The 12,905-nt window shown below is 43.1% G+C and overlaps 1 protein-coding gene across 1 annotated transcript in view; it reads left to right on the forward strand.

Annotated features, from left to right (window-relative positions):
* The first annotated feature begins 5,196 nt into the window (after positions 1 to 5,196).
* The window catches only part of PKD1L2 (polycystin 1 like 2), a 52,448-nt gene continuing 44,739 nt past the window's right edge, over positions 5,197 to 12,905 (forward strand). Inside the window, exons 1-3 of the mRNA XM_019505264.1 lie at positions 5,197 to 5,497; positions 7,496 to 7,660; positions 11,778 to 11,963. Of these exons, the coding sequence (XP_019360809.1) occupies positions 5,197 to 5,497; positions 7,496 to 7,660; positions 11,778 to 11,963 (652 nt within the window). The remainder of the gene's footprint in view (positions 5,498 to 7,495; positions 7,661 to 11,777; positions 11,964 to 12,905) is intronic.

Genomic DNA, 12,905 nt, shown 5'->3' on the forward strand with positions numbered 1-12,905 from the left:
AAAACCCCAAAAACAAGAAATGGGACTCAAATGAGTCCAGCCAGGTAGGCATCCAGCCTCTTCTTAAAGACCCCCAGGGTAGGGGCCTAGTCATTAGTCACTAGTCAAACTTTCCTACCAAATGGTAAGGGAGCTTTGAGCTTCTGACTGGCTTTTTTTAGTGTCTTACAAGTCAAAATAAATAGACGAGTGAGTTCCCTGTGTAAAGCTGTCAATAACTCGTTCATTCACCTCACATAGTTCGATGGCCATATTCGCTAATCCACACGCTGTCAGCTCTGGCTCTGCTAGGCTGATAGACCCAGGAAGATTTTCCTCAGAAAGAATGTCGTCTTGCAAGTTCTTCCTTCCATAGTATGGTCCAGTTTCTCCAGGTGCCGATATCTACAACTGGAAGGAAAGTTGATTTTTGTACCCAGTAAAGATATGTAATCAAGCCAGGTTTATTTTTGCCAGCTTTTCTAATTAAGATAATGTCTTAATTGCACCACAGCAGGGCTCCCTGATAAGCTAAGCTCACCGTGCTGCCACATGGAAAGCTAGTTATAAGCTGATGGAATAATTCAGCAGGGTTCAAAGTCGTGACTCAGCAGGGGGCCTAACTGGATTCTGCCCTGTGTTTCTCACAAGATAGTGCAAGGGTGGAAATCTCTCAAAGTCTTATTTTCGGGGTTCATTCTTGAGAACTACAGGGCTGTGTTTTTAACAAGGACACGTTGTACTTCGGTGACATGCACAGAAAACCTCCTAACATGGGATTCAACCAGCCCCTAAACCTATGTGTATGGAACACTGTATTCCTCAAGGACTATCTCCCATTTCCCTTCCAGACAAGTAGTCTTATAGCCCTCCTCATCAGCATTTGGGAGAACCTGATCTTGAGTTATTCCTCCAGAGCACCAGTATTTCTGGTCAAACTTGACTTCAAAATTAATGGAGGCACCCTAGTTTTAGGCTGGCTGATACTACGGAAAAGAAGTTTTTGTGGTTAAGGCTCTCAGTGGGGAGTCATGAGTAGAAGTGAAACTATCCCAAATCCTACATAGCCATCTGGAGCCACTGGGGTTTTTTTGATTAATGTAGAAGACCCCCAAGGCAATTACTATAACGTACACTGGACAAAAAAGAATGGAAAATATAGTTACAGGTTTCCCTCGCTTTATGTTGTACATGCGTTCCTGGAAAACGGCACATAACTCGAATTTGCCTAAAGGGAACCCATGTTACAATGTAACAAATAGGGATATGTTCCAAGGCCTTGACTGTATTGACCCCCAGACCCATTTCTACCACTTTTACAAGAAAATTTCAGTAGTCACCAACAACAGACAGTACACACAAGCACAGGGCACTATCATAGCAGGGCTGGCAACTACAGAAACACGTGTCACCGACAACGAGTGAGGAGTACAGATCCACACAGGAGACTATATTTTGGTGTGCATTCTCACAATGCACCGCACAAAGCAGCTGACTGCGGGCTTCCACCACACCGATCGCATAAGAGTGAATTACTTGCATAAAACAAATTTTTGGTATAGAAAGGGTCATTGCATAATAGCAAATTTGCACATACAGAACCTGCATAAAGCGAGGGAAACTTGTATTGGGAAGTTCTTAAACTTGGTGTATATAACTCACTATTTGGTTAAGACACAGGTTGGCTTTTGGAGATACTTGATTGTGTGTGTGTGGGTGTGTGTGTGTGTGGGTGCGTGGTGGAGGGAGGTACATGGCAAATACCTCACGTCTGGTTTGTCATAACACATAACAGTTTTTAAAATCAGAATTAGTCCCAAACCAGCTCACAGGAACAAAGACGACAGCAGTCCTTAGGAAAGCCCTGATGTTGGCTCTAACCTGGCCGTCCCCAGGTTAAGGGAGGCATGTCGTTTCCTCTTCTAGTCCATGCACCAACCTGCCTATCAGCACAAGGACCCATTCTGCTGTAAGGCTTTAGAACAATTTCCACCTAGTCTTGGAGACCAGATTTCAGAAACAAGAACTACTGAGATCTGTAAAAGCTTGGATGATTCACACTTTCCTAATAGGAGCAGTTTGCAATGAAAGGGAACTCTGCAGTTGTTTGAATGTAACCCAGCACTGTGGCCATGGGGCTACACTACATTATTCTGAATAATGATTCAGCTGTAAATTTTCCAAAACATCCTCTGGTTTTCAGTGCCCCCTTTGAGACGTGAGGACCTGAAGTACTGAGGTGTATCCAGAATACTTCCTGAAATAAAATAAAAAATTGCCATGTAGTTTTAGCAAGCCACATGCTTAAGAATATGAGGAAGCTCTGTTGCTAACTTCTAGTCAAAAATTGCAAAAGACAATTGCTTTGCAAGCCTCACTTTTGGATGGATGTACATTAGTTTAACAAGACAGGGGCACAGAATATTTGCTTTAAGAGTGGTTGTCACATTAGTCTTTGAGTCAATCAGTTGCTATACAACAAGAATTAATGAGTCTTTGGCTACATGTGAAAAACTCACAGTTCCTTCAAATCCAACAGCTCAGAACAGATCTTTTATTCACATTTGTAGAGCAAGTGTCTCAGTGCTTCACAAAAGGCAAACAGAAACAAGTGAGTGGATTTAGGCACATCCAAAATCTCTGTATCGGCAGTACTCTGTTATGAGTAGGACTTTCCTGCTATTAGCAGAGTGCCCTATGATGCTTGAATATCTGCTAGGGATCAATTTCACACCCCCGCACACATGCACAAGATTATTACAGCTGCAGGTAGCCCACCTGAGACATGAAGAAAAGTTCAGTTAAGCCTTTTCATGGCTCCATGTTGCAATATACAGTCTCAGCTCCATCAATCATATGCACCACAATGATCTCTTGCACATCAGAAACACATGACTGTTTGAACTACTGTTACCCCCCCCAGTGTCCCAGACACACAAAGTCCTATGTATAAGAAGCAATAGACTACTTCATAAATGCATTTCTTCTCTCTTGTTACTGCGTGAAAGAGTCACAAGAGAAACTGCCAGGCTGTACACGAGACAATACAATGCATAAAGTCAAGTGAATACAAAAAGGGAAATAATCATTTTTCTGTTCTTTTTCAGTCACAGGTCTTTGAGGAGTTAGTCATAGCAACAGTAGATTAAAAAAAAAATCACGCACTTGTAGAAACTACCAGCTAGCTACTCATCTAAAGAACGTGCTTTATTTTTTTAGGCAGTTCCTCACATCACTGTTCTTTTTTGTCTCTGATTCAAGTTCCACTGAAGCCAAAGAAAAGACTTCCAGTAATTGCCTGGGGCTTTGGAGCAAGTCCACTCAGTGCCGCCGGGGTTGACATTAACCTAAGCATTTCCATCGGGATGTTTCTGTAGCCAGATTCCCAGGGATCAAAAGATGCGGTATAATCCACATATCACAAATAGAACAGGATGTAGCATTAATAGGAAGTGCATGTTCCCATGTGAGTCAGATCCATTTAATACAGCTCAGGCTCTTCCCTCAAAACCCAGCTCTTAGAAACAAGCTGTTTCAGGATGGGCAGAATTATCAAGTCTAGGTGGAAGGCCTGTCCCTCCAGCTGTTGCAAGGCCAGAAAGGTCACAGGGCTGAAGAGGCACAATTTCAGTGCTGGGTGTAGTGAGGAACCCATCAGTGTATGACTGGGCTGAGAAACCCCTCGTCCTTCTGGGCCGGGTTGAGCAGGCAGCAGCATTAGGGCTGTGCAATCCCCAAGATGGACTGCATTCTGGTTCTGCATTGTGTGATTGATCCATGAGGAGTAGGGGCCCCACTTTCAGTCTTTGCACAAGCAAAGCCCATCACTGCTACTGCTGGGCAAGGTGGCTGACTCGGAAGGAAAGCTGCAGTTTGGAGTGAAGCTCAGGAAGTAGCTGCCTGTGGTCTGTGGCATGTGCAGGTGCCTTGGTTCGAAAGCCTTGGAGTGTAAGTATCACTGTTTGCAAAGCAGGTCTTATTTTCAAGTGAAAGAGCCTTTCCATTATACTGTGGACCAGGGCCAGCAAACACTGTAGTTTCACCAAAGTGAAACCCATGTGAGAGGGGGATCAGCCCCTCAGCCTTTCGCCTGAGTCCTGCTGCACTTGCTGAGTCAGCTGCTTTGGGAAATCTGGAAGGCATACTTTATACGGAGGCATCCAAACCCTTATGGGTTTTAGCCCATCAAGGGTGCTGAGACAGCTTCTCAAAGGCCACCTCCAGCAGCCTGTAATCAGGGTGGCAGCTCTGCAGGCTTGGGAATGCCTGTCTCCGGGGCTGGTCCCCAAGCCCGTCATCCAGCCAGTGCTTTAATTTTAAAGACAGGGTGGTTTTTACTTTTAGCTCCCTGATACACTCTCTCTTAAACCTACAGGCAGCCATTCTAATATAAATGACAGAGGTTGGGATAACCTTTTTTCCAGGGAGTAAAGGGAGAAAATCCTTTCTGTGTCACTGGATTCATCTGGGTTTCTTCGGAGCAGACCAAACATCTCAAAGCGGAGTTTCAGTGGCACAGCTGAGATTTACCTGGCTGTGTGTTAAAACAAAAACACAGTGAACATCCCAGGACTATTACTGGTACCTCTATCACAACAGTGTCCAAAATAATGATAATTGTAACAATAATAATAAAATATTATTAAAAATAAGTCAAGACACTTAAAAGAATCTCAGTGGGTGGCTTGGTTCTTTCCCAGCTTTTATAATTCACCATGTTTCTAAATTCTTATTTTTCTCATTCTTTGCTCATTCTTGTTATTACCTCTCCTTTTACTGATGTGAAGTGCTTGACTTATAAGGCTCATTACAATGGATCCTTTACCCAGGTGGTTTTATCTCAGTTCCCCACATGTCCCACACGTCCATATGTCAACCTTATCTTTTCCACTCATGAGCAAAGTAATAGTGTAATGGCTGCTATGCAAGCTAGCTCGATTCAGGATGGGACATTTACACAATGGTCCTCATAATGCCCGTTGCCGTGATATAGCATCAGTACTTCCTGCATGTATCCTCAGACACAATAACATTTATTTATTAGACACACTCTATTCTGAAAGCTATTGCTGCCATTATGTGGCAAACGGCAGAGAGGGAAGAGAATTATTGATGGCATAATGGAATAACATCCCAGGCCACTGAAGAGAGGCAAAAAGAGTGGTGAAGTCGAGAACAGCCACAGTGCCATGCAGGGCTCCCATAGCTGAGGTAAGGATGTGGCTTCTCCTCGCTGTGCTCTACTCTTTCTTGCTCGGCTTGGCTGCAGAGGAGGTTGCTGTTGAAGAGGGGATACCTTGCTCCAAGTACCAGGTGGCTTTCAACCGCTCGTGCTATGAATTTGTGAGACTCCCACGCGCTTTCACCAATGCCCAGAGCTGGTGCGAGAGAGGAGGGGGGCATCTCGTCTTCATTGAAAATGAGGAAACCCAAGAGTTCCTGCAGAAACACATCTCCAAGGACAGGGAGTGGTGGATAGGACTGACTATGGACTCTACTCTGAATGAAACCTCAGAAGGTAGGTGACCTTGTGACAGAAATGGAGTTTTCCTTTCTTTTTTAAACTGTTATTGATTTTTTTAAAATACAGTGCAAAAATCAGAAAAACTTATATATCAACTAAATGTGTAAAACTGAACTATGTCATAAACAATAAGTAATAAAAGGGGCAAAAAGTGAGGAGGGCAGAAGGAGGGATAGAAGCAAAAAGAGAAGCATGCATGCAACGAGCAATGATCTAGCTATCAAAATCTTCCAAGTATTCCTTCCAAATTGCACCAAACTTTCTGAAGCAGTTAAGCCTGCCAAACATGACTCTCTTCATAGATGCCAGCTGTGCCATCTTATTGTACCAGATTTCATCTTCTAGAGAAGTCCTACTTTTCCAAAGCAACAATATAATCATGCATGTTACTAAGGCTGGCTGTTAGAGTGCCATTTAGGAAGGATTTGGTTTGGATTCCTTGGGGGTATACCCAAGAATGCACATATTTGCCAAAGGTATCAGTGCTGTGTTCAAAACCATGTAACTCTAGTTATAATTTCTTTCCAGAAGGAATTGATCGTAGCACGGAACCTAAACATGTGGCCAAGTGTTGCCTGCAATGCATCACATGGCCCTGCGGAAAAGCCTGTCTTTTGTTATACCATCCTCTGAACCTCTCTGTGGATTTATATTAATATAAATCCTTGCAACAGAGGCTGTCTCTTCCCATGTATTTGCACAGTGACTAGCAAAGTGGGACACTGATTTTAGTTGGTTCTAGGAAGTGCTACTGCAAAACAAATATAGGGACCAAATCCTAAAGACATTACTAAGGACACATTCAAGCTGATGTCCTGAAATGTACAGGAGTATTGTGTGTGTAACAGCAGAGAAACACAAAGGCTCTACTATAAGGCTCAGCATTGCTGAAGGATCACAGGCTTGCGTGCCAGTGGGCACATCTACACAAGGTGCTAAATGAGTACTAGACTAATTCTACTTATGGCAAAAGCCATGCTATTGTGCTAATGCACAGTAGAATTAGTCTACTGCACATTAGCGTCACCAAAAAGGCATGTGCCAGTGCTACTGCGCAGTAGTGCTGGTTACAGCGCATTGAGTTAGTACCTGTTATTACAGGTACTAAACTTAATGTGCAGTAACTATGGCATATTAATGCATGTGTAGATGTGCCCAGTCAGGAGCAATGGGCTAACTCCTGCTCTCCATAACTCCAGTGTAGAACCATTATCAATAATAGAGTTAGTCCAGGTTCTCTTTGAGGTAACTGGGATGAGATATGTCCTGTGAATATACAGGAAGAAGAGAGCAAAATAGAATAGTCTGATATGCTTGATCAAACTACATGATCAAATGATCCTTGCTAGATACGAGCTTTCTGATGGGTACAAACAAATATAGGTGATCCAATACTTAGCCATGACAAGGATATATATATTTCTTCCATGAATATCACCATGCAAGGGGCCTGGCTGAGCCTTTCATTGTGGCAGGCAGGAGACATTTTAAAAACAAATTGTCAAAGGAGACAACCTCAGTTCTTCAAGGGGCATGAGCTGAGCTCTCTCTTGGGTTATCAATAAACCCCACAGAAACAACAAGAGAACGTATCCATCACACTGTCTCTGGGGCAGGCAACGATACTCTTCTGCCAGGTCACATCAATAAGATGCTCTGCTATCTAGCGAGAAAACCAGAGACTAGAAGCAAGTGGTCTCCTGTGCTCCTGGGAATTTAACACTTGGCTTTGCTGCCGGCCAAGGGATATATTTTGGAGGGGGACACTGGATTTTTAGCAGCACATCCCTAGCACTGTGCTTATTATATTTTGAATCCAAGGACAATATTTCTGATATGGCTTGAACTGGTTTGGCTGTTCCTGGCCAAGCTGGCTCAGACAAGCTGCCTTTGGCTTCAGTGGGGGATTTGCCTGTGGAAAGACTGCAGCGTCAGACCTCCTTGCTCCCTACTGAAAAAAGCCATTTATGATCTGATTCACTTTGTTTGCAGGATCAATTATGTGGTTGGACACTTCAAATATAAGTTACAGCCACTGGCATCAGGACCAGCCATCTCTCTTCTCAGCCGCATGCGGGCACATCCTGAAGAACACTGGCTATGAATGGGGCGTCACTGAGAACTGCAGCCAGGAGTTTGACTTTGTCTGCGAGTTTGGTAAGAGGCACAGCAGTGGGTGCTGAGAACTGAGTGTGCTGCACTTGAGGTAATGAGTAAATCACCCAGACTGCTTAAAAAAATGTTATTCTAAGCTGAAGGCAGCTTTGCCTACACAAGCTACTCCCACACCTGTCTGACATAGGGCTGGATCCAGGGAAGAGGTGAGCGTGGGAGGAGTGGAGTGAGGGATGCTCAGCACCTTGCTCATTAGGGTTCCAGGTTGCTGGCAAAGGAAACAGTAGCTGTACCCTTTGGATCTTCAAGCATGTCTAAGTAGAGTGAAGTCTATGTCTAATGTAGGTGCCAGTAGCAGTACACATGTGGATTGCAGAAACCCTCCAAGAATCAGGGTGCAATCAGGGAGTCGTTAGGTCATACTCAGATCCATACTGCTGGGATAAACTGACACCAGTATCCATCAGTCAGGTCTGTATCTACAATCAAGATGGACCCTGAATCTCAAGCTGGGGCCAGACTAAGACAATTAAAGTTATTTCTACTTCTGCCCATAGCCAAGACTATATCCAGGCCTCCAGAAACTAAAGGCCAATTAGTTCACTCCCTGCACTGCTAGTGACCAGGTCACTTGGTTGCTGAACTCGGAGCAAAGGAGTAACTAGAACTCAGAGCAAGTTCCTCTTGTCTTCTGAAACTCTATAGCACCTGGGTAGCAAGGGAGGAAACTTCCTGTAACCTGCACTTCTTGTTTCCTCTCTGGCTAAACAAACAGGATCCCTCTAAATCAAGGCTTGAACAAACAGCTACAGCTGTGGATACGTGTGCAGACTATTCCATCTTGCCCAGAATACATACACAGGAGGCTCTTTGCTTCCCATAGTTTTCATGTCAGGGAGGCATTTTAAGCAGTAATTGGAATGAAGGTAACATGGTATGAAAACAGTCAGCCGGTAGGTTTGCTAAGGGAACAGTCTCTGAGTCCATTGCTCACGTACAAGCTGTTACAGGCCCCAGCCTTGCACCTACCCTGATCAAGTACAGAATTTTATCTGACGTAATTAATTTCTAACAGGCTTTTTCTTTGCAACCAGCCTGTCTGAAAATAAATCAGTGTTTAGTACCATGGGGCTTGATCCAAGGCCCGGTACAACCAAAACGGCTCTTTCCTGTGACATCATCACAATGAAGTTTGGATGAGGGCAACATCCGTGGGCAACATTTGATTTTGAAAATGGATTAATAGCAGTGATTTCCTTTATATCATCTCTTCATTAACCCAGATACTATTTCTAGGACAGATGTAATCAGTGATCACTGACCGGTTTGCAGTATCTGCAGCCCATATCCACTAATGCTTTTATATACTTCAGTAATAATGTTAGAGTAAGGAACTGGGAGCAAGGACTTGCAGCTCTGCATGCTTCATCTCAAATCTGCTGCCTACTGAGTTGATAGCTGTCTTTTCATAGGCTTCACTGGATGTTATTAGTCTGTTCAATCTGACTTGGTATTCAGATACTGTGTCAGTGAGTGCAGAGACAGAGGGCAGGCCCTACATGTGGAATTAATGTGATGCAATAAACTCCAGCACATATTGCACCAGAGTTTATTACTCTCATGTGCCGTGTTAACACATGTACCTGGGACTGCAGCACATTGAGCTGGGTTGGAGCAACCCTCGCTGGTAGGGGGCTCAGGGAGTCAGCCTGCCAGTCTGGGGCTGCTCCCACCTGGCTCAGTGTATGGTAGAGGGGCTGGCTGGGGCACAAGGGTGCTCCAGTGCAGAGCTAGCCTGCAGGCAGCCCTCCGCACTGAAGCACCCTCAGGCCCCAGCCACCCCTGTCAGCATCTACACAAGTTGCTGTGCAATAAAGAATGCTGCTGTAGGATAGTACTTGTGTTTACAAGTATTAGCCTATGATGGAGTTAATTAGTTTATTGAGGCCTAATCGGGCTGCACGTGTAGATCCTGAGACTTTACTGCAGAGCTGATTAGGCAGCTCCATGGTAAAAATCACATATGCACTCAGACAGAAGGACATATAAACATGCCTTCTGTCACCTTGTGATTCTTTTCCCTACAATTCTACCTGCTTCTCTGCATGCAGTAAGACCTTCACAAACTGTCTGGGTTTTAGTCTGGTACACTCTTGTTTACTATTTGCCATTAGATGCACTTCATAAGTAGTGCAAATGCACACTTAAGCAGGGTTTGATGTGCAGTATTATTCCATTAATTCCCTTTTTAAACATATACAGGCAAGTCCTATGCCTTCTGAAGAGAGGCTCATGACTTATGAGAAGAGGCTGAGGAACAGGACTTATTTATTTAGAGAGGGGATTTAATAGCAGCCTTCAACTCCCTGAAGGGTGGGTCCAAAGAGGATGGAGCTGGACTGTTCTCAGTGGTGGGAGATGACAGAACAAGGAGCAATGGGCTCAAGTTGCAGCAAGAAAGGTTTAGGTTAGATAGTAGGAAAAACTTTCTCACTAGGAGGGTTGTAAAGCACTAGAACAGGTTACCCAGCGAAGCTGTGAAATCTCTATTCTTGGAGGCTTTTAAGATCTGGGTAGACAAAGCCTTGGCTGGGATGATGTAGTTGGGGTTGGTTCTGTTGTGAGCAGAGGGTTGGACTAGATCGTTTTGTCTATACATGGCTGATGTGACCTCCTGAGGTCCCTTCCAGCCCTCATTTTCTATGATTATATGCAAAGGTGGCTGACAGAGCAGAAATGATAGCAACCTTCTTTGCAGGAAGTAAAGAAAAAAATTGTACTAGATAATAGCCCACATTATAATTTAACAGCAAATTATGTTACAAGGTTATTTAGACAGCTCTAATCCGTAACTTGATTGCGTTGCTATAGATACACCTAGGCTTAGATTTACCCATTAAATAATGATAGCACACAATTATCTAAGTATGCACACACTAGAATGGCTAATCAAGGCATTTAATGGGAACAATCACAATAACACCTTGAGACTGAATTATTTAAATCTGTGACAACTGAAGTAAGTTTCTGCTGTAACACCCTGAAATGACAGCAGGGTTTTCGTGCACCCTTCCCCTTCAGTTACGTGAAGGCACTGGGAAAGTCCTGGGATCTAATTAACTGTCCCAGATTAATCAAAGAACAATCATGCTTAGGGGGACAGTCTTCTTACCCAGCCAGTCCTGCTGAAGGAAATGGGATATCTCACCTGGATCAGGGCTGGGTAGGATCAAACCCTATATTCAGCATGCAGGCTTTTCTCCAACACAGCTTCCCAAACATCATGTAGATCACTCACCCCCTAGGGACTATTTCTGAAATTGTGAGTGACTTGAAACCCTTCAGTCTCCCTGGTTGAAAAGCTCTGGATGCATTGACGTGTGTGTTCTGGAACAAAATGATGTATTCAAGATTTGTATTCAATATTTTTCTGCAAATATTTTTTCTGTATTCAAGACATTTCTGCAACCATTTTTGTTGAGAGAAATGACAGCGATAAACATTTTGTTTTTGTGGTTTTTACCTAGGAGAAAAGAAAAAGGAAAATAAGAAAATTCTCAAAAAAACCAAAATTTGGACCAAAGTAAACTCAAACCAAAAGCTGTTTTTCATTCAAAAGTTTCAGCCAGTTTTGCCTGTCAGTCCTGCACATTTATGTCTCTTCAACTTCCACTTGATGGAGACCTTCACTAGGAACCTTTCACTTCCCTAATTCCTTCCAACCAGATTTTTGCTCTACCTATAGGCACCAGGAGAACAGCAGCAGATACTACAGATGATCAGAAAAAGACAATGTGGAGGATGGAACTGCATTTGCTTTGGGAAAAAATCCCCCTTGTTTTTAAAAAGTCAACATTTGTAATAAATGTCAACACTGCAAAATTGCAGTTAATTGCACTGTTGATTGAAAAAAAATACTTAATTAAAATTTCACCTGAATTCTCAATGTTTCCAAAATTTGTAAATATTTTTTTAAAAAATTAAATCCATCTCGCTCTGTTGACAACTCTCTTTCACAACTCAGCTTAGGATCTCTTTCTTTGGGCAGAAGATGTACAGTGACAGCTTACCCAGACCCCGCGGCAAGCGATAAGAAAGGGACAGATGCTTGTTCTGTATGCCTTTGTGTGATGTGACATCTGCTTTTCCTTTCCATCAGAATCTGGCCAGAGCATCGCTTGTGATAACTCCAATGCCACGGTGCAGTGTGGCTCAGGAGAAGTCATTCAAATTGATGACAGTTTCTATGGGAGGAAGACCCCTCATTACTGTGTACTGGAGACTCCTCTTCAGTTTGACACAGATGACGACTGTAGCTGGACCAGCGTCAAGGATGAAGTAGCAGGTATCTCATTGTAACATTTCCCTGGAGACATGGAGTAAGCACTCATGTGGATGGCATCTAACACAACGGAATTAATGGAATTAATGGGTCAAATGCTGGTTGCAGTGACCCAGCGTAGGACTGGGTTATATTTGTGCCACTGGCAATTTAATCCATTATTGACAGAACTAAGAAGTTATTCAGCTCTGCACTTTTTGTTAGGCTCATTCCCTGTTCATTGCTTCTAACAAGCTAATTCTACAGGCACGTGTTTTATTTTCTGTGGTTGCAGCAGAGACCAGTGACTGTCTGAAAGGAACGCATGCTGGCAGACAGTTGCAGTCTTGAATGAAGGTGAAGGAGACCTGTAGTAGTCTACAAGATATCATACTGCAAAGCTTTCTATTCTTTTCAGAGAAAAAAACTCATATTAAAATCAATTTCTTCTCGTTTCTCTTACCATAGGTTATGGGGAACCTGTAGAAAGCCAATTTATTGTTTTATCCTTATTTTATATTTCCATCCTATGTATTGCCATATTAGTTTGCCCACTAATTATCAACTAATTGATGTCTGGTTTATGACTGATACAGCTTAAAGTTGCCTGCACATCCTCATTATTTCCACTTGGGACTTCTGTGATAAGTCTCTTTTTGGTTGATCCACATCCAAAACTGATAGATCAGCTAATTCAAATTCATACAGTTTGTCTGACCATCTGTTTGTACAATTTATTTAATATTTCCATTAAACAGTCATTCACTTGCACACACAGTCAGGGTCCTTCAGACCAGGGTGGCATCTTACATGTAGAATCTGGTTTCTGTATATCAGGCAAACCTTATTATTTTTGGAGGATATCAGATCAGATGAGAGAAAACTGGGTGTTCACATAGACCTTGCCAGTGGTTTAGCAAAGTCAAAGCTTCAGGAGCTTCTGCAGTTGTTTATAGATCAGAGGAC

Source organism: Gavialis gangeticus, unplaced genomic scaffold (genome assembly GCF_001723915.1).
Source record: "Gavialis gangeticus isolate Ggan-Ray unplaced genomic scaffold, GavGan_comp1, whole genome shotgun sequence".
In the NCBI taxonomy this organism is placed as follows: Eukaryota; Metazoa; Chordata; order Crocodylia; family Gavialidae; genus Gavialis; species Gavialis gangeticus.